The 26463-nt window shown below is 38.9% G+C and overlaps 1 protein-coding gene across 4 annotated transcripts in view; it reads right to left on the reverse strand.

Annotated features, from left to right (window-relative positions):
* Window positions 1-8103: 8103 nt before the first annotated feature.
* The window catches only part of fam131ab (family with sequence similarity 131 member Ab), a 52093-nt gene continuing 33733 nt past the window's right edge, over window positions 8104-26463 (reverse strand). For all 4 annotated transcript variants that reach the window (XM_057838755.1, XM_057838753.1, XM_057838754.1 and 1 more), the window contains 2 exons: window positions 19784-19915; window positions 8104-13572 (listed from right to left, as the gene is read on the reverse strand). In XM_057838755.1, coding sequence (XP_057694738.1) covers window positions 12944-13572; window positions 19784-19915 — 761 coding nt within the window. In that variant the 3' untranslated portion in view covers window positions 8104-12943. The remainder of the gene's footprint in view (window positions 13573-19783; window positions 19916-26463) is intronic.

The raw sequence follows: 26463 nt of genomic DNA on the forward strand, positions 1-26463 counted from the left end.
TAAGCACCGGTGATCTCAGAGAAGGCTGCCGAGATATTTGCTTTGCTGATCGCCATTTGACATCTCGCACTATAGTCTCGCTACGTTTGCTTGTTACGCCCCTGCATTGGGTTTTTTTCTGTTAGTGTGCTGCACTCGTTTGTAACCTCTACCCTGTGCAGGTATTTGAGTGTTTTTATTTTGGCTTTTTGGCTCGCTGCCTATCGTCAAAGTTAACCTTCGAGTTTGTAGTATTGAGCTCCGTCGACCTGCTGTCACGGACTCCTTTTGTTATTTCTACTATCCCGCGATCGCATGTTATTTTTTGTTTGCAATCATTAAACCCTTGTACGTATCCCCCGCTTCTTGTCCGCTTCGAGGTCCAACCTTGTTTCCGCATTTGCGGACGCTAACAATTATAAGTAATAATAATTGACCACAGCATCCCGTCTCGCTATTAGCCTCCTTTTTTCGGGAGAGGGGGGGAGTCCCTTATTTCTATTTCTGAAAGGTGGCAACCCTACTTTGGAAACAGTTCCCAAATTACTGCAGCATTTCTTTAAGTAAAAGACAAAGTAAAGGTGACGTAGTGAACTGACCAGAGATTGTTGCACTGGTCCAGCGCCGTTCCTCTGGATAGCAGTCCTGCTCTTGCAAGCTCAAACTCGTTGTGTTCGTTCACGTTTCGTCTTCAAATGTTTTATCAGGTTCGAGGTATTGAAACTGGCCATTTTAACTCCACATCTCGAAACTTTCAGGCAGCAAATCTTGAATGCAGCCATTGATTTTAATCGACGGGATTTCTATTTTGAAATATTTCCCAACCGCCGCCATTTCTCCTGGTTTATTTTTCCTTCATATGAGAAAGCGGCCTTGTGATTGGTCAGGAGTGGCTATTGGCCCGTTCTCATTGGTCTGTAGCAGGCCAATAGCAATAGCTGCTTGGTGTTCACGTGTCATCACACAACACAGAGACAGAGTGTAGTGAGCGCCAGGAGAAAAAAAAGGCTGCGGTCAAATGTTATAATAATGGACCGGTAAATGGTATCGGCGCCATCTTTGTTGGTACTCGCCGATACCGATACCACCATTTCGGGCCGGCTCGGCGCCTCCTGCCAATACTAGTATCGGTATCGGTGCATCTTTAGTTGTTTTGTAGTATGTTTAGATGAAAGTACAGCGATGAACCTACCGGCGTATTGCGCAGCTGTCGTGGCCGCCCCACACGCCCTATGTGTGGGCAAAAGCACACGGAGGCTGGGGTGAAATCCCCTTGGCCGGCAAATCGTAACTTTTGTCTTTTTTAGACTAAAATATGGCACTCTTGTTATTTATTACTGCAATGCACAGATACAGTAAACAGTGAATGAACGTGTGGTATGAAAAAAAATGAATGTTAGAAATATAATTAGATAATTAAATAATTAGAAAACCTCCAGCATAGAGGCCCCAGGTACCTCGTGCTTCTCTCGCGGCCGCTCGAAGCTCACTATTTTTGGGCGCAAAGACGAAGGATTGTGGTGAAATCCACGTTCTCATGCAAACCCTAACTTTGGAATTTTAACCCTAAACATGGCAGTCTGTGGACTAATGGGCCCGAACTACTCTGAAATGCACAGATGTTCGAACTGTATAAGTGCTTTGAGAGACAGCCATTTTGGTGAGTTCAAACATTTTATCATTGTTTTATTTTTTTCTTTTTGGTAATCTTATGCTATAAATAATATGAAAATAATGATAACCAATGATATATTAAATTAAAGTGCGTATGACAGCAAAAAACATGTTTATTTAATATTTTCCGCAGTATTTTATGCTCCTGAATGAAATGGACCGCTTAGATGTGTGTGGAAGCGGTCGATATATTTATTCAGTTTTTTTAATCCCGCGTCATGAAAATCAGCGACTTCCTGGATTGACGAGGATTCCGAATGTGACGTCAGCTGAATGGTCATCTTCAGTATAAATCCACTACCAAAGTATGCAGAACGACTGCGGATTCAGTTGATTTTGCGGATTAATTAGTTCATTTTTTTGCATCACGCTAGCCAAATGTGCTGGAGAATTTTTAATCACTCAACAGCACGATTATATTACAATATTTCAATCCGGAAGGTCATGATATAAAGTGGGCCGGTCTGTGGCATGAAACTGCCGGGCTGAAAATGAGTCGCGCTCTGGCCCTGACTGTCAGTGTTAAAAAAAATATATATATTATTATAATAAACAAGAGATTTAAGGCAAACTATGAACTGTAATGCCACAATTGTTACCATGCAGTTTTACATTAAAACACGTTGCTCTACAAATCTGATTTTTAAATTTTTTTTTTTTTATATACAGTATATTTCATACTTGACCAAACCACAAATGCGTGTTGTGCTTTGAAATGACGTCATCCTCCATATATTGCCAGCGTCCCACCCTCCCAATCAGACGGATGTGTGTGCTCGCTTTCATTTATGTCATTGAAAGATGAAATATACTCACCGCTGTGTTACTATGTCCACCTTGATGGTATACTTCTTCTATAATAGCTGTCCCTTGCCCTTGTAATAACTGAATAACGATACTGTTGAGTTAGATAGCTAATCACAGCAGAATTAATGCTGTCGTCTACTTGGATGGAATCGATGCATGAGGCGATAGGGTTGAAACAGGGCAGTGTCAGAAAAGGTTGTCATCAACTCATTCACTCCCAGCCATTTTCACCGGAGCAAGGCCGTTTTACTGGATTTTGACTGATTTTGCAAGGCCCACAGAAAATTTCTATTGCTATATAAACATATACCATGTACCAACATAAATCCACCAAAATAAAGATCAGACTTTCTTTCAGCAGAAAAAAAGTTTGTTCATATCTTTTTCCATTTTTTAGAAATCAGCACTTGAAAATAGCTTAGTTTTAGCAGTTTTCTAATTTCTGATGAAAAAACAGAGAAATTGAGCTTTTTGTGAAAGCATACATTTCAAACATAACTTTAACAGATCTAGTTTTTGCTTTAGTAACATCCCAAACATCTGAATAATATTTTCCTTTTACAAAATAAGATAAACAACAAGACAAATAGAGTTTTTGATGGCAAAGTAACAATTTATTTACACATAACTAACTGAAAGATGACGCTGTTCCGGCCGCAACAGCCCGTTAAACTTTTCACTCATCGCCGCCTTTCTCATAAAGATGAATTTTTTTGAGTCTCTGCGGGCTTGCTCGCGAGCAGCACGGACTCAAAGGCATCGTCCGCTGTACTAGTGGTCCCGGTTGTTCTGCCCGGTCGTTCAGCGCCTGGCATCCCGGGCGTCCTACCGGTTGTTCTGCTCGGTCGTCGTCTGCCTGGCATCCATTCAGTCGTCTTCCACCGGCGGCTTGGCCGTTCGTTGCAGTTGAATCGGTCTTACCGAATGCGCTACTGCCCTCCATTGGCCAGTTTTATAGCTTTAAAATGGATTTTCAGCTTTGTGCTTTGGAACTAAATTGAATCAGAACCCAGAGATCTTTTTTGAAAAAAAAAAAAAAAAAAAAAAAAACGTAAAAGACGTAAAAGACGAATAAATACGTCTTTGGGACACTGAAACAATTAAAAATACAACATATTTATACGTTTTTGGGAGCAAATGAGTTAAGTATGTCCATTGTTTAGCCAGATTTGTAGTCCACAACTTGTAACATGATCATATTGCTATATACTGTATATATTGTAAATATCCTTTATTTACAGTATCATAATTATTCAATGATCAGCCATTTCTTATTTTCAGCGCTAAATTTTGCATGACTGCAGGCAGCGTAGGTTCAATTCCCATTCGGTGACACTGTGAAGGAGAGTGTGAATGGCTGTACGCTTCTTTATTAAATTGTTCGTTCATTATTAAATCATGATCATCAAGCACTTGATGGAGCTTTCCGCACTTCCAACTCTCATAGGATGCTGACCTATATGTGACATTCCACCCATTCATCCATCTTCTGCTGCTTATTCAAGTCAGGGTTTGGGTCAATTCAAAATGACTGAATGTAAAATGTGTGATACAAGGTTGGGGCAATTCAAGATGACTGAATGTAAAATTTGTGATACAGGGTTGGGGTCTATTCAACCTGACTGAATGTAAAATGTGTGATACATCCTGAGTGGAGCCTCTATGTGTGTTCTGTTGTACACAACATCAAAAATGACATCAAAATAATGATCACATCACACAAAGGTTCTTGCAAATAACAATAACAATATTTTATTAACTTATGTCAGATGCAGCAAACAAGATTAATATTATCAAATCCAAGGTGACAATATTCATTTCATTACATTCAGCCAAAGAAAGAAGCAAGTAATTAAAGAGGGTAAAGGGAAAAAATGGCAGGGGGAGGTGCAGGTTAATATGGTGTATGTTCGATGAGAGTCTGAGGGTGAAGCTGTCACATTACATTCATTTGATCTTCTGACTCATTTTTCGTCATGTTTTCTTCTGCATGTCTTTAGCACATGTAGCTATCAGAACCTCTCTTTTCACTTCATACATACAGTTTCTACATAAGACGAGACATCAAGTATGCAACACACTGTTTTAAAGCACTGTACCTGACTGTCTTCTAGAGGATCCCCTCATCAAAACATCAACTCACACTAACTGCTCATGTTGAAGAAGAATAAAAGACAAGGCGGACAGAATGACAATGATGAGATACACATCAGTTTTTCATCAGGTGGTTTTGTAATGGTGGGCTAATTGCCTTTCGGCAAAGGTAGCATTTAGAAGTCGTCAGCGTTACACAATAAGCCCCATGTGAGCCTTGATGGAGAAGGAGGAGATAAAAGGATGTAGACAAAAGCGGGTGGGAGGAAAGGAGATGGTGAAGCTGAAGAAAATGACAGGAGAGAGACGGGAACAACAGAAGGGTAGGAATTCATCAGGCTGGATGTATGTGTGCGTGTTTGTGTTGAAACTTCTGATTTTCGTCACTTAAGGACAAAAGGTTGCCAGACATACACGTCATTTTGCGAATGCGTGATATAAGAATCAAATGAGCCAGTAAATACAGAATACCAAAATGCCCTGTCCCCTCGCTGAATGTCACACGCACAAACATACACACGCAGATCCTTGGACAAGGGTGTGACACTGACAGAGACGGACAGTGTCAGTTAACAAATAGAGATAGGAGGAGGATGGGCCAGCGGTGAGGTCAAGTCACTGCGTCCGGACAGAGGCGTAAGCTCGCCTCGCATCAACACACTTTTAATGTCACCCAAAAGAGAGATGACGTCAAAAACGTTGCTTTTCTGCCCTACAGCTGCAGAAAATGCAAAAGGATATTTGAACTCCCAAGGCAGCTGACATTTTTTTGTGCCCTGAGAGAAAAAAAAGGTCAAACTAGTGTTTCTAGGGTGACAAAACTGACGATGTGCTGATGAGAATGTGGCAACTGGTGGCCAAAGATGAGGAATGAAAGGCACAGCTTCAGTGTTTCCTCCTGAGTTGTTGCTTCTCTTACTCCGTTGACCCCATTTTAAATATACATACAGGTACACACAGTATACAGTGAATGTGTGTGTGTGTGTATGTCTCTAATACTGGTGCGAAAGAATGTGACAAAAAGGAATCGAATTTCAAATGAGTCGTAAGGTTGTAGCAAGCACTTTTCTCAGATCAGATTTCATGTGGTAATGCAAAAACATATTCATGATGAAATTCAGAAAACTGCATTGCAACATAGTAGCTCTGGTCATAGCTCTGTGTATATAATGGATGTTGCATTTTGTCTACAAAAAGCAATTTGTACAGTTGTTTATAATGTATATTATCTTGCAAATTATCATTCTTCTGATCACTAGTTGGAAAAAAAAAACAAAAACTGTGATGCAGCTGGTTTGAATCTTGCTGAGTTGAAGGCTCAGTGCAAGTGTTCATTGTTATTCACTGCTTGGTAACAGACATTGCGTAGCTTCCGGAATCGGACACGAAACAATAGAATTGAACATTCTTTTTCGAGCGAAGATTTCTAAGAGTGACTTGCACTGCGAAATTCAATTTTGGATTGAGAACTTTAATTTTAAGCCCAGTATGAAAAAAATAATTGTTTTTAAATAGTTTTAAATGGAAGAAAAATACATCATAAACAGATGTTGTGTTAAGGACAACACGGTAAATGTATTTTTGATTTATAATATACACACATAATGTATTTTCATGTAAATTTAAGCTCCCTGGAGGGTACGTTGGGCCTGAAGTGCCAAACATAACAACAAATCAAAAAAACAAAATGGCAAATTGAAAAACAAAGGCAAATCAAAACACACAACGGCAATTAAAAAACCACAACGGCAAATTCAAAAACAAAATGGCAAATCAAATAACAAAAAAAAGAATTAAAAACCAAACGACAAATGACATCACGAAAAAACTAATGAAAAATGACAAGTCACATAACAAACCAAAACAATGAAAAAAACACGACGACAAAAAAAACACAACCACAAATAACATAACAAAAAACAAATTAAAAAAAAACACAACGACTAATTACATAGCAAAAAACACAACTGCAAATAACATAACAAATAAACAAACAACAAAACGCTAAATCACATAACAAAAAAACTCAATTAAAAAACACAACACCGAATCACATAACCAAAAAACAGCAAGAACAAAAACACAACGACAAATCAAACAAGGAAATTACATTACGGAAAGGGTATCTACTGATGAACTAGAAAAAAATTCTAAATGAGCATTACCAAAGACGTGAACGTGGATGCTGCTATAAAAGAATATTTTTATTCGGGACATACGTATGAAGTCAAATTGGACAAATCGCTTCTTATGAACCACAACATCCAACTAAATAAAAATATTGTGTTTTTTTGTTATGTTATTGCCGTTGTGTTTTCTGATTTGCCGTTGTGTTTGGCCACGGTAGAAGGGGGGACACAACCGGGGCTTGTAATAACCAGTAGGTGTCAGAGTTCAGAGTCAAGGTCAACCCAAATGTAGCAAACCAGGGAGGCAAGGCAGTGTAATGCATGCAACTCAAAAATGCTTTAATAGCAAAAAGTCAGGAAACATAGCACAAACAAAAGGCAAGGGGATAAAAAAACAGACTGGGTGGCCACACAACTTGCTAAAAATCAGAACTTGGAGAGGGGATCAGGAGCACGGGTGACATTGACGCAAGCATTGACGTAAATGACGCATGAAAAACTTACAGCACACGGGGAACTTAAATACAGACATGGGTAACGAGACAATAAGGCACATGTGGGTGACACAAGAGGCAGATGATTGGACGACACTCAAGGAGCAGGAGCTGAAATGAAATGGGCAATCACAAGGACACGACACAATAGGGCGCAAACTTCAAAGAACTCAACTCAAACCATGACATTAGGGTTATGAAGCTTCACTGACAACCTCGATAAACGGTTGTTACAACATTTGACACCAAGCATAACATCCATTACGGCATTATTGTGAGGACTCAAGGACACAATTACTGTTTTTTCCCATGAAATTGGTACATATTTTCCGCAATATCCCTAAATATACATAAATGTATATGTGTGGCTTCGTCCTCATTTTTTTTAAATTTTTCAAATCTTATGTATACCTAGTTGATTTATTTCCCCTTGAAAAAAATATCTGAGGATTGAAGTATTTTAAAAAACAAAATAATAATTGTCTCTCCAGTATTAGAAAAATACACACACATACACACAGACCTACTGCATGTGTGTGTAGTATATATATATGTATATATATATACTGTATATATGGCGGAAAACACAGACAAGGCTGAAAAAGCTCTTGCTCTGCTCTTGCACCCCTCTTTAAAATAAACTGATTTATTTTAAGCCAAAAGAACTGTTGTGTTTTATAGAACAATATGCTGCAGTAAAATATTTAATATTTGAAATGTAAATATTATAAATGCTTAGAAACATTAATTGATGTTTAATATTTAGTTTAAAAGGTGCTTGATATTTAGTTAAAAAAAAAAAAAAAAAAAAAACGACTTTTTTCACTCGCATCAAACTTTTAAACAAATTACGTCATAATGAAAAAATGGTGTCTGTAAAAAGGTCACGGATATCTACCTCATAAGACTATCCCTTAATTCTATTTTTTTTTTGTGTGTGTTACCGTCACATTTTTCCCGATATGTTAGATGATAAATAATCGATCCAAACAAAGAAAAGAAAAAAAAAAAAACGTTTGAAAGGGTAAATATATAAAAAAGAAAATCTCGACCACTCCTTGATGTATGCGATATCTGTATCGCGACCCTTGTTATATGACCATGTTTCACCCATAAAATCCCCCAAAAATCCGGCTGTGACCATTCACAGCTGTGTCTTGACACACGGTGATACATGCTACATGGATTTTTGGGATCGAAAAGAGGTAAGTACGCGATAATATCTCGTCACAATCATGGCGTCTTTAATTATGCTCTCGAGTGCTCTCACCTCCAGATAGGATTTTACTTATTAAAAGTTGTTTTTTTAAATGCCCTCCTGTTCAAAAATTTTCTTCCCCTAAAATTTTTTTGAGATTTTAAGCTTTCCAATTATGTATCACACATACATATAGGACAATTTTGAAATTCAAAAAAGTCAAGAAAACCCAAAAATCCCTAAGACACATAGAGAAATTTCTGAGCAAATAGGCTGTTCCCAGAGTGCCGTATCAAGGCCCCTCAGTGGGAAGTCTGTGGGAAGGAAAAAGTGTGGCAGAAAACGATGCACAACCAGAAGAGGTGACCGCACCCTGAGAAAAATTGTGGAGAAGGGTCGATTCCAGACCTTCCTTGGGGGACCTGCAGAAACAGTGGACTAAGTCTGGAGTAGAAACATCCAGAGCCACCGTGCAAAGGCGTGTGCTGGTGCCACTTTTGAACCTGAAACAGCGACAGAAGCGCTTGACTTGAGCTTGGGCTACAGAGAAGCAGCACTGGACTGTTAGTCAGTGGTCCAAAGTACTTTTTTCAAATGAAAACAAATGTTGCATGTCATTCGGAAATCAAGGTGCCAGAGTTTGGAGGAAGACTGGGGAGAAGGAAATGCCTAATGCCTGAAGTCCAGTGTCAAGTACCCACAGTCAGTGATGGTCTGGGGTACCATGTCAGCTGCTGGTGTTGGTCTACTGTGTTTTATTAAGGGTAGGGTCAATGCAGCTAGCTATCAGGAGATTTTAGAGCACTTCATGTTTCCATCTGTTGAAAAGCTTTATGGAGATGAAGATTTTATTTTTCAGCACGACCTGGCACCTGCCCACAGTGCCAAAACCACTGGTAAATGGTTTACTGGCCATGGCATTACTGTGCTCAATTGGCCTGCCAACTCCCCTGACCTGAACCCCATAGAGAATCTGTGGGATATTGTGAAGAGGAAGTTTAGAGAAACCAGACCCAACACTGTGGATGAGCTTAAGGACGCTATCGAAGCATCCTGGGCCTCCATAACACCTCAGCGGTGCCACAGGCTGGTTGCCTCCATGCCACGCCGCATTGAAGCAGTCATTTCTGCAAAAGGATTCCCGACCAAGTATTGAGTGCATAGCTGATATTATTAATTGAAGGGTGACTTTTTTTTTTTTTTTTTTTTAATTAAAATCACTTTTTTGTATTGGTCGGATTAAATATGCTATTTTTTTTAGATAGGGATTTTTGGTTTTTTCTTGACTTTTTTGCCAAAATCATCAATATTAAAACAATAAAAGGCTTGAACTACTTCAGTTGTGTGGAATGAATCTAAAATATATGAATCTCTAATGTTTATTAGTACATTACAGAAAATAATTTACTTTATCACAATATGCTATTTTTTTAGAAGGACTAGTATGTATATGGCGGAAAACACTCAGGTGACTTGAAGTTAGCTCTAAGACCCCCAATTTAGCCAACTTTCAAAATGTCCGATATGCATGTGTGATACATCATTGGAAAGCTTAAAATCTAAATTTTCTGGGGGAAGAAAAATTTTGAACAGGATGGCATTTAAAAAGCAGAAAACCCTATCTAGAGGTGAGAGCACGCGAGAGCAGAATTACAGACGCCATGACTTTAACAAGACATTATCGCGTACTTACCTTGTTTCGATCCAAAAACTCCACATAGCCTCACTGAGTGTCAAGACACAGCTGTGAATGGCCACAGCTGGATTTTTGGGGTATTTTATGGGTGAAACATGGTAATATACCAAGGGTCCCGATGCAGAAATCATAGACATCAAGGAGTGGTCGAGATGTATTTTTTCACATATTTACCCTTTTAAACGTTTTTTTTTTTTTTTTTTTTTTTTTTTCCTTGCTTGGATCAATTATTTATCATCAAACATATTGGAGAAAATGCGACAGTAACAAAAAAAAATACAATTAAGCGATAGTTATGAGGTAGATATCTTTTTTCATTGTGACATAATTTGTTCAAAAGTTCAAAGTATGTGAGTGAATAATTTTTCAATGTCGTTTTTTTCTATTAAAAGGAAATATGAGACATCAATTAATGATTCAAAGCTAAAAATGACAGACATTTTGAATAATACATATAATTAATTACCTCCATTTTATGGCTGGGTTGAAACAAAAGCAGTTGCACGACGTCTGTAAACGGGGGTTTTCAGGGTAAAACGGACAAATTAAAAATAGTTTGGGGGCTTAATGCGCCATGAATCTGCTATGGCAGCCTAAAGACATAATGTTCTATCAAACACAACAGTTTTTTTGGCTTAAAATACAGCAGTTTCTTTTAAAGAGGTGTGCAAGAGCAGAAACTGCTTTTTCAGTCTTGTCTGTATTTTCCGCCATACATATATATTAGTACCTCATTCTGTGATCACAATCGTCCACGATAAGCAACATTACCCCCAGTATACCATGCTATCGTTATACATATTTTAATCATATGTATAGTTATAATATCCAGCACCAGTGAAAAAAAACCAAAAACATTTTCCAACTCCATTGTTTAAAGGGAATCGTTGGAGTAAATGGTGCAAGCCGAAGATGCTTGCTGACATCTTACAGTACAATTAAATTCACATACAACACACACACAGATCACAGATAGTGCAGTGATTCTCAACTGCTGGGTCAGGACAAAAAAATAAAAAAGTCACAGAGCCATTGTGGACTGGTAGGGAACAGGTAGTTCAAAATTTTAGTTGGGGCTCACGTTAAGATAGTGCCTTTGTTCACAAAAAAGGAGGCCAAACTATTCAGATATTCATTTTTGCAAAGGCAGCCATCATGTTCATTCTTAACAGGGTGCTCTGAAAGGCACTTTCAAAATACAAGCACATTTTATTATAGTATGTTAAAAATATATATGTTACAATTTTTATTTTTTAACTATATATGATCCTTCTATAAAAATGGATAGCAACATATTGAGAAAAGGGAAATGTAGGTCCCAGGATGACAACAGTTGAGAACCAATGACAAGATACTCACACATTGAGGTTTTCCTACACAACTGAAAAGGGGCAAAGGGAGCCAATATATATATATTTTTTTTTTTTTTTTGGTAGAAATAATAATAACAACGAGCACACAAAGCATTCCCTCACACACGTACACTACACACACAGGCTGAAGGAGAGTTAAGTGGTGTTCTACATGCTGGTGGGATGCACTGATGCTGTGGTCTGATTGGATTTCCTGAGTTGCATGAATGACAGTTACTTTGGGAGAATTTTTTTCTCCCGAACGAATCACAGAAACATGCCGTTTTGCAAAGATTACAACAAAGAGTTGAAAGTGTAGTTCGAAAGGCAAATCTTTTCTGGATGCAAATGTTCAAAATTGTTCGAAAATAAAAATGAGCTCTTTTTAAGGATCATGACAAATGGCAATAACTGAAAAAGACTAAGCATTCTCTTGAAATCAAAAGTAAAAGAAATATGCTTGTTCACATTTTTTTTCCTTGATAGACAATATCACACAGTGATAACAAAGAAAAGGAGAAATGTACAGCCACCAAATAGCTTCGTGCAAGAAACCACATACACTGGCACGCCGCATAGGCATAGAGATCAAAGCAGGACGACGTATACAAAAATATAGAAAATCTCCAAATTCGTTTCATCACAGAAAAAGACTTTTCCGTCTTATTAATCATCTGACTTGACTTCCCAATCTACACATACTAGCGGTCACTTCTTCAGTAACATTCTCTAGTGTTTGTTGTTTCCACTGCTGATCAGTGTGCGCGCGCACGCATGTGCGTGTGTATGTAATTCAATACGTCAAAAAGTTCTCGTGTCGTCCATGCAGGAATCCACAGAATTCCAGTCCATCAATCATAATGACATTTGACATATAATATGAACAATCAACGAGTGATAAAAAACTAGTACAATAAAAGCATTTCAGTTTTTGTCATATCATTTGTGACAAATCTTTTTTTTCTTTTCATTTTAGAATTATTTTCTGTCACTTTAAGACATTCCAGCATTTGCTCATAACTAATAGTGACAAGAATAAGTAGTTTGGCATACGCAGCAAGCCATGCCCCAAAACATGTTGGTTGGTTTGTCTCTTGCAAAGGATAGTCGGGAGTTGGGGGTAAGCTTCTCCTTTGGGTTGGGCGCAATTGAAATTACAACCGTGCTCTGGTGGGTCTATCGACGCCAGAATTTGCAAAACACATGCAAAGAAAAAGTTCTGGACTCAGTCATTCCGTCCATGTTCTTTTTTGGGGGAGTTTTCACCACAGACAAGATCAGCGCCTGCATTGTGAGCATCAAACCTGCGGCTTCAACTGTAGCATGTCCAGACATCGTGTTAACACGCGCAAAAAACGATTGTTTGGACGCTTGCAAAAAAAAAAAAAAAATGAACGAGTTTCTTCAGAGTTATCAAATGGAGTTGAAATGTTGCGAGTAAGGCAAAGACGGATGGTAAATCAATCAAACGGTGTCATGATAGAGGGCATAAAAAAAGGAACCTCAAAGAGCAGAGGGAGTCATTGGTCGTTTGACTCGCCCTGAACTGTTTCGTCCCCCTCTTCATCCTCGTCGAGCGAAACGATCCCTGAGGAGGCCACGTCAGACATTCTCCTTTGAGGCTCGTAATCTGGCAGGCACTCCTCCCCGTTGGCCTCCGGTGGGCACAAGGTGGCCTCGTAGTCCTTACATGGGGTGTCGTCATCCTCCCCGGGGGACAGGTATGTCTCAGAGTAAGACCCAGAATACGCGGGAGAGTCCTGACCCCCATGTGGCCCCCTGCTCCTAAAGGTACGGAAGCCGCAGTCCCTCCCACCGGGCCCCGTCTGCCCTACCCTCTGAAGTCGAGCCATCAGAAGCTCCTCCCCTCCCTGCAGAGCTGAGAGAATTTTGGCGGCGAGCTCAGCGGCATTGCCGTGGCCTCCGTGTTGGCCACTGAGGTCACGCAGAAGCGGGTGGTGTTCATCCAGGCTGCACAGGCTGGAGCACAGAGTGTCTGGCGAGCCCCCCGTAGGGGACGGCTCCCCGCTGCCCCCTCCCTCTCTGTCTCCTCCGCCCCCTCCCTCGCAGCATGGCCCACCTAGGCCCAGGTGTTGACAAAGCTGGCTGTGGATCAACTCCTTTAAGTACGTAGGATATGACGGCACATCTGTAAGGAATGAGACAAAATTGAAGCATGAGGGAAAAAAAGCAACTATTATACAAGACTCTTTGAAACACAGATGTTTATATTGCTATTTACTCAGCCTGAAGGAGGCCTATCCTAACAGTTGTATTTCAGTAGCCTGGGCATGATTTGTGCGCTACAGATTAGATAGGATCTTTATTAGTCATTGACACCAGCTTTCACAGATGACAACGAAATTGCGTTCGATGAGTGAGCATCGGGCCGCTGCAGATGTTCCGCGCTACAAACCTCTCTCTCTTCTTCGGGAATTACAGAGCAGTTACAGAAGTTACAGTACACACATACGTATATCATACAACATAGCAGGGATATGACACAACACACAGGTCACAATTTTACTATTTTTATGTACAATTCTTTGGGTCCGTATTGGAATTCAAATGTCTGAAATCCTACAGTGGTATGAAAAAGTATCTGAACCTTTTGGAATTTCTCACATTTCTGCATAAAATCACCATCAAATGTGATCTGATCTTTTTTAAAATCACACAGATGAAAATAGAGTGTCTGCTTTAACTACAACCACCCAAATATACTGGACTGTCTCAGGAAATTAGAATACACAATATTCTAATTTTTTGAGACAGTCCTGTGTATGTATACAGGACTGTCTCAGGAAATTAGAATACACAATATTCTAATTTCCTGACTGTCTCAGGAAATTGTGTATTCTAATTTCCTGAGACAGTCCTGTATACATACACAGGACTGTCTCAAAAAATTAGAATATTGTGTATTCTAATTTCCTGAGACAGTCCAGTATATAGGTTTTCATATTTTAATGAGGATAGCATGCAAACAATGACAGAAGGGGGAAAATAAGTAAGTGAACCCTCTGCCTAAGAAGACTTAAAGAGCAATTGAAACCAATTTTTACCAAACATTTTAAGTCAGGTGCGTGCCCAATAACTGATGTGGTTTAAAGCTGCCCTGCCCACTATAAAATACACACTTGGTAACAAATGTCTTGAAGAGAAGCATTGTCTGATGTTCATCATGGCTCTGTCAAAAGAGCTGTCTGAAGACCTGTGATCGAGGATTGCTGATTTGTATTAAGCTGGAAAAGGATACAAAACCATCTCTAAAAGTCTGGATTTTCATCAATCGACAGTCAGAGAAGTTGTCTACAAATGGAGAGAGTTTTAGAACTGTTGCTTCCCTCCCAAGGAGTAGCCGTCCACCAAAGATGCCGCTAAGAGTTCAGTGCAGAATACTCAGAAAGGTAAAAAAGAACCCTAGAGTGTCTGCTAAAGACTTACAAAAATCACTGGCACAGTCCAATATCTCTGTGCAACTATATGTAAAACTATGGCCAAGAATGGTGCTGATGGGAGGACTCCACGGAGGAAGCCACTGCTGTCTAAAAAAAACATTGTTACCTGTTTAATGTTCTTAAAAAGGCACATGGACACTCCACAGAAGTTTTGGCAAAATATTTTGTGGACTGATGAAACGAAAGTTGAATCGTTAGGGAGTAACACACGTCATGTGGAGGAAAAAATGGAACAGGTCACCAACATCAACACCTCATTCCCACTGTGAAGCATGTTTGAGGGAGCATCATGATTTTGGGCTGTTTTGCTAACTCAGGGTCTGGACAGTTTGCATCATTAATGGAAGAATGAATTCAAAAGTTTATTAGGATGTTTTGCAGAAAAACCTGAGGCCGTCTGTCAGACAGTTGAAGCTAAAAAGAGGATGGATGCTGCAACAAAACAATGATCCAAAACACAGAAGTAAATCAACTTCAGAATGGTTTCAGAACAACAAAATACATGTTCTGGAGTGGCCAAGTCAAAGTCCGGACTTGACCCCCATTGAGATGCTGTGGCATGACCTAAAGACAGCGATTCATGCCAGACATCTCAGTAATCTGAATGAACTACAGCAGTTTTTTAAAGAAGAATGGGCCAAGATTAGTCCTGATTGATGTGCCAGACTGATCTGCAGCTACAGGAAGCATCTGGTTAAAGTAATTGCTGCCAAAGGGTGGCCCACAAAATATTAAATGTGATGGTTCACTTATTTTTCCTCCTTCTGTCATGGTTGCATCTTATTCTCATTAAAATATGAAAACCTATAAATGTTTGGGTGGTTTTGATTAAAGCAGACACGTTTTTTTCATCTTATTGATTTTGACAAAGATCAGATCACATTTGATGGTGATTATATGTAGAAATGTGAAAAATTCTAAAAGGTTCAGATACTTTTTCATACCACTGTATTTTTAAAAGTCTTAAAAATGTGGAAACATACTCTAAGTACGATTGGTTATTTAATCAATTTTTATCATTTTATGATTACATTTAAAACTCGCAAAATCGATTATTTCTGAGAGCGATAAGGTTCCGTTGTCATGAAATTTCACTGTAGCGTAACTAAACAAAGGTGCTATCAAATTCAATTGAAATGAAATTCAAGAATCTTGACTTGGCTGCTCTTTTGCAATAATTTTCTATTTTTTTGTGAGATTGCAACTGATAAATTAAGGGATGTCACTTCTGATTCTGTGTTGGAGACATACGTGAATTTTAGCAAGTACTTAACCACATGCTTGATGTCCAGTGGTGTTTTTAATTTTGGTTTGTTGTCAAGTAAACTTATTTTAATCGGCATTGAAAATTCTTGAATTTAACTTGCCTTGAGTTGTAAAAAAAAACCCTGTACTGACATGCTAACAGCTTTTAAAAAGCAGACAAAAAAAATGCACAAAGGCAAATACTTGTCCTTAACCTGTTTGTCATTGCAGAAGTAAGCTGAAAAAGGTCTTCATGGGTGGTATTCAAAAAACCAAATAATTTAAGTTTGTCGCACTGCACACATAAGCATGTACTACTTTGTAGTAGTTAGGTTGTCCAATACTCCATTCATGCGAGGTTTCAAGGTTACAAATGGAATGCAATGTACACAGCACACACAAGTGTGTTCATTTTTACTTACAGTAGTTGCTCATGTATGAATTTATTACTACAACGGGGGGGAAAAAACTATTTTCGTTATTGGTAAGTTCCATGTCACCCTTATCAAAACTATTGTTTTTTATTATTAAACAAAAAATTGTTACGTTCATTGTTACCCAACATAACATTGAAATATTTACGTTTTTTTGCATGTTGTCAGTTATTTTTTGTTGTGTTTGGATAACATTTATGAAATTAAGATTTATGAGGAAAATAAGTATTTGAACATCCAGCGATTTTGAAAATTCTCCCAATTGTCCACTGTGAGAGACAATCTAAAGAAAAAAATTCCAGAAATCACAGTGTACGATTTTTTAACCGTTTTTTTTTTTTTTTTTTTTTTTGTATTATACTGCTGCAAATAAGTATTTGAACACCTGTCTAGTAGCTAGAATTGTGAGCCTCAAAGACCTGTTAGTCGCCTTTAAAAAGTCCAATGAATAAGTGGAGTGGAGATAAACTTTTTGAGTCTGACTTTTTGACCTGTTTGAGGCTGTTAGCTGCATATAAACACCTGTCCACCCCATACAATCAGGAAAACTCCAATTACTAACATGGTCAAGACCAAGGAGCTGTCCAAAGACACCAGAGACAAGAATTGTTGACCTCTTCAAGGCTGGAAAGAGTTACAGGGCAATTGCCAAGCAGCTTTGTGATATAAGGTTCAATGTTGGAGCAATTATTAGAAAATGGAAGAAGCCAACTGTCAATCTCTCACAGACTGGGGCTCCAAGCAAGATCTACCTAGTACAGTCTCAATGATCCTAAGAATGGTGAGGAATCAGCCAAGAACGACATAGGAGGATCTGGTAAATGACCTGAAAGGAGCTGGGACCACCATTTCCAAGGTTACTGTTGGTAATATGCACCATGGTTTAAAATCATGCACGGAATGGAGGTTTCCCCTGCCTAAACAAGCACATGTCCTAGCCCATTTTAAGTTTGGCAATGACCATTTGGATGAGCCAGAGGAGTCATGGGAGAAAGTCATGAGGTCATGTGAGATTAAAATGGAACAATTCCACTCTTAGTGTTTGGAGGAAGAATGAGTCCCATCCCAAGAACACCATCCCGACTGGGAAGCATGGGGCAGTAGCATCATGCTTTGGGGGTGTTTCCTGCACATGGGACTGGACGACTGCACTGTATTAAGGAAATGATGACCAGGGCCATGTATTGTGAGATTTTCTGGGAATAACCTCCTTCCCTCAGTTAGAGCATTGAAAATGGGTCGTGACTGGGTCTTCCAACATGAGTATTTCCTGAAGCAGACAGGCAGAATTACCAAGGAGTGGCTTCGTAAAAAGCATATCAAGGTTCTGGAAGGGCCTTGCCAGTATCCAGACCTAAACCCAATAGAAAATCTTTGGAGGAATCTCAAACTCAGCCCACAAACCTGATTAAACTAGAGAAGATTTGTGTGGAGTAGTGGTGCAAAATCCTCGCTGCAAGCTGTCACAAAGGGGACAAAGGAACCAGGTGCGTATCGCAGACACAGGACTTTATTGATGTTGACAGGCAATTGAGGCAAAAGAAACAATCAGGTCAAGCGGTAATGGACAGTTGACATGCTTGCGTATGTTTGAACGCTGACGAGTGATGACCTGTCACTGAATGCTATCTGTATGTGCCTTATATACTGTTCTCAGTTGCTCTTTGTGACATATTAAGGAGCCCACAGTCCTTATGATGGAAACCTTTGTGATGCATAAGTGTGATGCAATATGGTGACACATGACAGAACAGACTCGTGTGGACACTGTGATTGAAGCCTAATGCAATATGCTAGCACATGAGTGCACATTGAGCGCAAGTGACACAATCTGTCCAAACCTTGTGAAAAGTAACAGGGAACTTTTGACCTCTATAATTGTAATGGAAGGCTACTGTCCCAAATATTAACATTGATTTTCTTAGGTATTCAAATACTTATTTGCAGCAGATAATACAAATAATTTGTTAAAAATCATACACTGTGATTTCGAGTTGTCTCTCACAGTGGACAAGCGCCTACAAAGAAAATTTCAAATCCGCCCATCATTTCTAAGTGGGAGAACTTGCAAAATCGCGGAGTGTTCACTTACTTATTTTCCTCACTGAAATTATATAATATAGTGTATCCATGAACTGTTAAAGCACTTTCAGTAATAGTCAACTTTAGCAGCGTAGGTGACAAGAGCGATAGTGTTTTGCCTTAAGGAAGACTGCATTTCCCATGAAGACCAGCGCACAGTGTCATAAAATCCTGATCTGCTGGTCGCCTGCAGTTGGATTGAATATCATTTCTGTTTCCAGTAGCTGTGTGAAGGATAAATAGTGATGAGGTAATGAACCCAGTTGTGGCTAAACAATATCATATGACGATGTTGAAAATAAGACACATTTTATTTTGTACCGTATTCCCCCCTCATCTGAACTCGTCAGCAAGTCATGCAAGAGAGTAAAAGGCGGGCCAATGTTTACTCCCCCATTTTTTTTTTTTTTTTGTCTCCTAGGACAAAACGTTTCGTCTCTTTTGTTGCTCTGCCTTCTTTGCAGAATTTGAGCGAAAGCGTTCGCATCGACTTCCGTCTTCATAACAATGGGGAAAGGGGGAAGTGACGTATGGCGTAAAGCAGTCAGCACATTTGTAGTTTTTTTGTGTGGCAGGGTTCCTGCCACCCTCCACAAAGTTAATTAGTGCTGGTAAAAGCGATACTGACCCCATCAGGCCATAACAGAGGTGTCACTCAACTAGTTGTCAATTGACATATAATCAGAAATGTTATGAAAATATTTTATAAAAGTTGAAAAGTTCCCAAGTGTTGCTCTAATTCAAAAGGTGATTATAATAGCGATTCTCAAATCAGGTATGGCAGTCACTCAATTTCAAGCAGACTTGATTAATGAGAGGAAAACATTACATAATCTCAAGCAAGATACATAAGCAACACCAAGCTGGGTGTTATGACCTGCAGTTATTGGTAGCTAAACATAATCGAGATGAAAGCTTTGCAAAACACACACACACACACATCAATGGCCACACATTATCTTATGACAAACAGCCTCTGCAGCAGAGGAAATCATATTAAAGATGCAAGAGGATATCAAATTACGCAAAGGAACAAAATAATGTTGCAAGCAGATGAAAAGTGGGGCAGTGGGACTCAGAATGATGCAAAGACAGTGTATGCGTGGGCACACGCATGAATGAATGAATGAATGAATACCTGTGCTCTGTGTTGCGGGCTCGTTCACAGGCAGAAAGTCTTCATCGTATGAGTCATCGTTGGAATCATCTCCATCGACTGACGACCAAGCCCTCAGTTTAGCCTCGGCTATGGCGAACTGTTCCGCAACACCTACAAATACACATACAGTAAATCATGTACTTGCCCAAGCAAAAGCATAGTTGCCATGGCAGCGCCTGTGTCTGTATGTAATGTAGCTCTTTGTAACTGACAGGAGCAAAGTGCAGTGATTGTGAATAGGGTTGAATGGGGAAAAAATCCATTTCCATTACAGATGATGGTCTCCCGCAATCATTTAGTCTATCACTGCGGATTTGTGGGTGTTATGTAAAGCATATGGTGCAAAAGAGTCAATAAAGCGGGAGAAGCATCAAGATAATGTGAGAGAAATCAAGTTTTATGCAAAGAATGCAAAATTACAGATCACTGTAACCTAGGAGGCAGCACAGTGGTTGGTGAACATGTCTGCCCAGTCATATTTGGCTAAGTGGTTAGGACTGTCCTCCCACTCTCAGTGTGGGGGAACTACGGTTTATGTCACCAACTGTAAAAAGGCAAAGGAAAAACATCCATCATCCTAATTTAATAGGTAAATATGGTGGTGACCCTGCTGACCAAAAAGGACCAAATATGGCTGGTCTCTCAAAAATAAAGTTCCAGCAAGCTTTTCTCAATTAAACTATAATCCAGTCTTTCTCAAATAGTCATGCCCCCCCCACCAACACTAGGCGCATGTGTCCTTGGGGAACATACTTTTTTGCGGTACTAGACTAATGTGTAATTGCACATCCACTCAGTGGGTGGCAGTGGCGCTCTCATTTTGAGTGCAAAGTATTTTTGCAGCAAACAAGAGCACACAGAAAAGAGCAGGAGCAAAGATATGCATTGAACATACTTTGTCACCAGTGGTTGTTTTCAGCATGAACAAAATATTTGACAGGGATGTTGGAGATGTCTCCCAAAAGCTAAGACAAGGAAATATGACAAAGCGTATGTAGCGTTTGGCTTCACTTTTAATACAATGGGAGGCAACGACTGACCGGTATGTTTACTAGAGGTTTGAATCTTTGGGCACCTAACAATTCAATTACGATTCAGAGGCTACGATTCGGTTATAAATTTAATATTGCCCCCCCCAATCTTTTTAAGGTTTTGTAGATTAGTTCCAAAATTGTTCGAAAATCCCCTCAGCCTAAGCCAAACCACTATTTCAGTATCACGTTAACAGTTCAAAACAGTAAAAAAAATACTCAAGTCCCCATTCTGTATCAGCAGCTTTAAGCTACATTCAATTAATTTAATGTTGCGAATCAACCGTTAAAGTTGTGAAAATTGCTCCCGTTATTCCAAATTTCCCTTTCGTCTTTAATGTTGCGAATCAACCGTTAAAGTTGTGAAAATTGCTCCCGTTATTCCAAATTACCCTCCCGTCTACTTTCGACATGTAAAAGTTTTAAAACTGTTTCATCATTTGAAGATAATTCAAGTCAAGATTTTGCCGATTTAGGAGTATTTTAGATAAAAAGTTAATTCGGTTCGCAACAACAGAGCCTTCCAGAGAAGTCTACTGGTTTAAGATGGCGGCTGTTTATTAATGCCGGCAGGTCTGTCATTTCGCATCAGGCTCTCTATACATGTTCTAACGCCGCCGTCGTCTGTACTTATGCATCTACCATAATTTCCCGAATATAAGGCGCACCCGTGTATAACGCGCACCCCAAATTTACTTGTAAAATCTAGGGGAAATTATTGTACCCGTGTATAACGCGCACCCTAATTTTAGCTCCAACAAAGAGAAGAATACAAGAAAGCAGAGCTCGTGTACAGATACAGAAATGTCATTTTACTGACTGGTGAAACACAGCAAAAGCATAGCACATTGGTAGTTCAAAACATTACCGTAAACTGACAATATGTACGGTAATAATATGATCTGATAACTTCTTCAACTTACCAGAATCCAGGTGAAAACAAAACAGATGTGACTTTTCTTTTAAAGGCTGCTGTATAACTTGCTCATTTCATCATGAGGAATAAACGTTTCCTCCATGGATTGATACGGTAAAATAAAAGTGAGAACGTAAGTTGGAAATCCGAGAGAGCTCATCACTTTAGACACGACAGTAACAATAGGAATTATTGTTTTTTTTGGGTGTGAGTTTCCCGAGGGACAGATATACTTGACGGACGCAGGAAGTCTGTGTTGTGTTACGTTTGTTATGGTCCGAGTTGCGGAGCTGCAATAAACGTTGACTCAAATGAGTTCAAGAAACTAAATTCTGTGCTTTATGAAGAGTGAAAAAAGCAGAATTTAACATGGACGAAATCATTCGACCGATCAGAGTAAAGTATTACCGAAACAAAATGGTGACGTCACGTACCGTAATGGTCGGCAACGGATCGCCGCATACGTTTCTTCAACACAACATGGCCGTGTCAATTAAAAAAAAAAAAAAAAAATCGTTTTATATATATATATATATATATATATATATATATATATGTATATATATGTATATATATGTATATAAATATATATATACAGTGGGGAGAACAAGTATTTGATACACTGCCAATGGGAAAACCCATTGACAGTGTATCAAATACTTGTTCTCCCCACTGTATGTCTCCATCCCTGTACGCGTGTATAATGCGCACCATGATTTTACAAGTTGATTTTGGGGAAAAAAAGTGGGCGTTATATTCGGGAAATTAGGGTAGTTCTATATATACAGTATATGTGATATCTACCGTAGCATTACAGTATGTGGCCGACTGGCCGTATATTTGTAGCAACTGGGTGTTGTTTGTAAAGGCTGACAGCCGCATTCAGGTATTACGCGCACACACTCGTACTTAGGGACAATTTAGAGTGTTCGATCAACCTACTATGCATGTTTTGGGATGTGGAGAGGATTTCAGAGTACCCGGAGAAAACCCACGCAGGCACGGGAAAACATGCAAACTCCACACAGGAAGGCCGGAGCCCGGGATTGAACCATGAGTCATATTTATCATTATTTATTGATTTTATTAAAAATTTGATTTTACATTAACAAATTGTCATAAAATGTACGTTGAGTGTATGAATCTTTACAGTTCGGATGTGACTTTTTTTTTTTTTTTTTTAACTCAGGCAAATTGATCCGCTTGAAATCTTTTCTGTTAAAAAGAAAAACAATTTGAACAATGTTGCACTTTATTATAAATTGATGTATATTACTTTTTCTCTTTAATGCTAACAAGGAGACAATGCTATGCAGAGGTGTATTTTTAATAATTTTATCGACAAATGGTACTATTTACAGTGGCGGTAGAGTTAGGGGGAGCACAAAACATTTAGTTCATCCTGAGGGGGGGTGTAAAAGAAAGCGAGATGTTCCCCTAGCTCAGTACTTCTCAAATAGTGGGGCGCGCCCCCCCAGGGATGCATGTTAGCTCTGGGAACATGTTTATTTTATTTTATTTTATTTTATTTTATTTTATTTTATTTTGCCGTACTAAAATAAAGTGTACTTGCACATCCACTCAGTGGGTGGCAGTGGCGCTCTCATTTTCAGAGTGCGCGCAGTATTTTTAACTAAGCAAGAGCACACAGAAAAGAGATAGGAAGAAGAGCTGTGTGCCGTTTTCCAAAGCCGTTTTCCGACCGGACTCACGCAGCGACCCACTGTCTTCTCAGGCAAATCTCACGTGTCCGCCCGAGAAGTGCCATTTTCGGCTTGGGATCGTCACGATGACCGCCCTCACCTATGGTTCGCCCTCGGCCGCCGAGAATACGCTTTTTTCGGGCCGTTTGCCTTTTGACTTTGACTTTTAATACAGTGGGAGAAGAGGAAAAAAAACACTGTTTACTGTGTATAAAAATGATTATAGCGGACAGCCAGAAGCCAGATCAATTAAGACGCCACTTAAAGACATTAGACCCCAATCTCATCAATAAGCCGCTTGATTGTTTTTCAGCGAAAACGTGGCGAATATTGCCAACAATCGTCCCGCTTTGTCCGTGTTATATCAGTAAACCAGTGAGCACTGTTAGCATGCTCAGTGCTAAATAACCCCACACCATTGCAAATGTGGTGATACTGTGAGCAGCGAAAATAAAAACTGTCATTCTGTCCAAAGACACTCTTCCTTTTGTCCAAAGACATTTTTCCCCTTTTTTTTTTTCTTTTCTTCTATTCATTTTTTTTTCAATCAGGAATTTTTTGGCATATTGTCCTCATGAGTTAATGTTTCTATTCAATTAGATTTACTGATTTTATTACATTTTATTTTTCAGTATCAAATGGTCAAAAATGGACCTTGAGTGTATTTTTACAATGTGAATGTGACTTTTTTTTTTTTTTAAATTCAGGCAAATTGATGCGCGTTAAGTCTTTTCTGTTACAAACAAAACAATGTTCATAAAGTTTTACTTTATTCTAAGTTCATTTATATTACTGTTTTTTCTTTAGTAGAAAAAAAGACACAATGTTAGGCAGATGCGTACTTATAATAATAATTTTATAGACAAATGATACTATTTACAGTGGCGGCAGAGACTTTGGGGGGGGCGCAAAATATTTATGTCTTCCTTGGGGGGGCATACCAGAAAATAATTGAGAAGCACTGCCCGAGCTGACAATGAAGGAGCTCTAAAACTGCATTGCTGAATAAAGGATATATTTTTTAACATTACAAAAAAAGTTGACATTGGCATAAATTCTCATTCTCTTCATTTAATGTATTGCACCTGTTTTTCAAATGTGGTATTTAAAGAACCCAAATAACACACCGCAATTTGTCACAGGCTTGATAATAACAGTGTACTCCAAAAAGAACATGTGTTCGGAAGAGCAAATCCTAGGTACACCTGGTATTTTGTTCCCTATCAGTTTGTGTGCACAATCAAGTTTATGCCCATTTTTAGCAACTGCAAACGATTAATCAATCAGGTCTTATGTGTGAATAGAATTGCTATTGTTACTCTAGTAATCTACAGTAGAAACTCTGACAAAACAGGAGTAAATGTTTGAATTTATCAGTGCGTGTGCATGAGCGAATCTCTTGTGCATTCCTGTCATTCCATCATCTTTAAAGATCCCCTTCATGGTAAGTAAGCCTATTCCAGTTTGTCTCTCTCCAAAAAACCTAGTCACTTTCATTGCCTTTTGTTTCATTCCCTTGTGAGTCATCTCTCCCTGACTCTCTTTGTCTCTTTTTGACAGATTGAAATATCCTGATTTCTCCACACCATCATGCTATGCTCCTGTCACTCTTCATTACCTGCATTTGCCATCATTTCACATTCTGTCACTTCGCCACGTCAGCTGCAATTCTACTTGCATCCATACATTGCCCGATTGCTCTATAAATCAGCACTTCCTGCACCTCATTTCTTTTCTACTGCCGAGCAGTCAATAGGTACCAGTCTACTGCCTTGATTCTCAATTAAGTCTCTGCATTCCTACAAAGTGCTTCTGATTCATTCCACCTTTCATGTCATTTGTCCTGTGTCTTTAGAGACTGCCTGTCCAAAAAAGAACTTTTGTTGAAACGCAGCTCTCAGTGACAGATACTAAGTACTACGTTTGCTTTTGCCTCGAATTCTTCTTGATGTACACTGTCTTGATTTTCCCGTTTGTAATCTCTGGTTGATGTGTTTTTCATCAACAATGTTATACAGTGGTACCTTGACTACAAAACGTCTCTACATAGAGAATTTTCAGGTTACAACATGCCTCAACTAAAAAATATTGCCTTTTTTACGAAAGAAATTTCAGGATACGAAAGGCCAAAATACAGTACGAGCTGCTACTCCTAGCTCCTAGAGTTTACTGCATGTAACGTAATTTATAGCTGCTCTGCCATTGCCTAGCATCTTCCTGGCATCTGACTGGCTAAGAGGGACCTCTATTGTACTGTATGTGTATGTGTGTATCCCAGCGTCCTGTTCATTCGCCCTTCGTGTTTTGACAGCTTTACATGAGTGTATTACCTTTTTATTCTTTGTATTTTACATTATGCACAACTTCATCTTTTTTCTTTCGTAAAGCATAAAAATGCACATATTTTTATGCAGTTTTATGCTTTATAAAAGATTTATGTCTGAATTTTGGGGGGCTTGGAATGGATCAGGGCATTTATATGGAAAACGCGTCTCTACTTACGGAATTTTCCATTTACGATACTACTTTTAAAACCAATTGATTTCGTAAGTAGAAGTACAACTGTACTGTAATGAAATCAATAGATAGATGCTGTTTAGGTTGCATACAGCTTTTAAAAAGTATTTATATATAAAATGACTACCTGTATTTTTCGGACTATAAGTCACAGTTTTTTTCATAGCTTGGCTGGGGGTGCGACTTATACTCAGGAGCGACTAATGTGTGAAATTATTAACACATTATTATATCATTTCACATGTTATTTTGGTGTTTTGGAGTGACACTGATGGTTTGGTAAACTTGTTAGCATGTTCTTTATGCTATAGTTATCTGAATAACTCTTAATAGCTATGTTACGTTAACATACCGGCCACGTTGGCATTTCGTTGTTCATGCATCATGTAACATTATCTTACTGTCAACTTATTCCGCATGTTGTTCTTGTATTTTATTTTGATTTGCCTTTCAATATGACATATCTGTTCTATGTGTTGGATTTTTATCAAG

This window comes from Corythoichthys intestinalis, chromosome 6 (genome assembly GCF_030265065.1).
Source record: "Corythoichthys intestinalis isolate RoL2023-P3 chromosome 6, ASM3026506v1, whole genome shotgun sequence".
Taxonomy (NCBI): Eukaryota; Metazoa; Chordata; class Actinopteri; order Syngnathiformes; family Syngnathidae; genus Corythoichthys; species Corythoichthys intestinalis.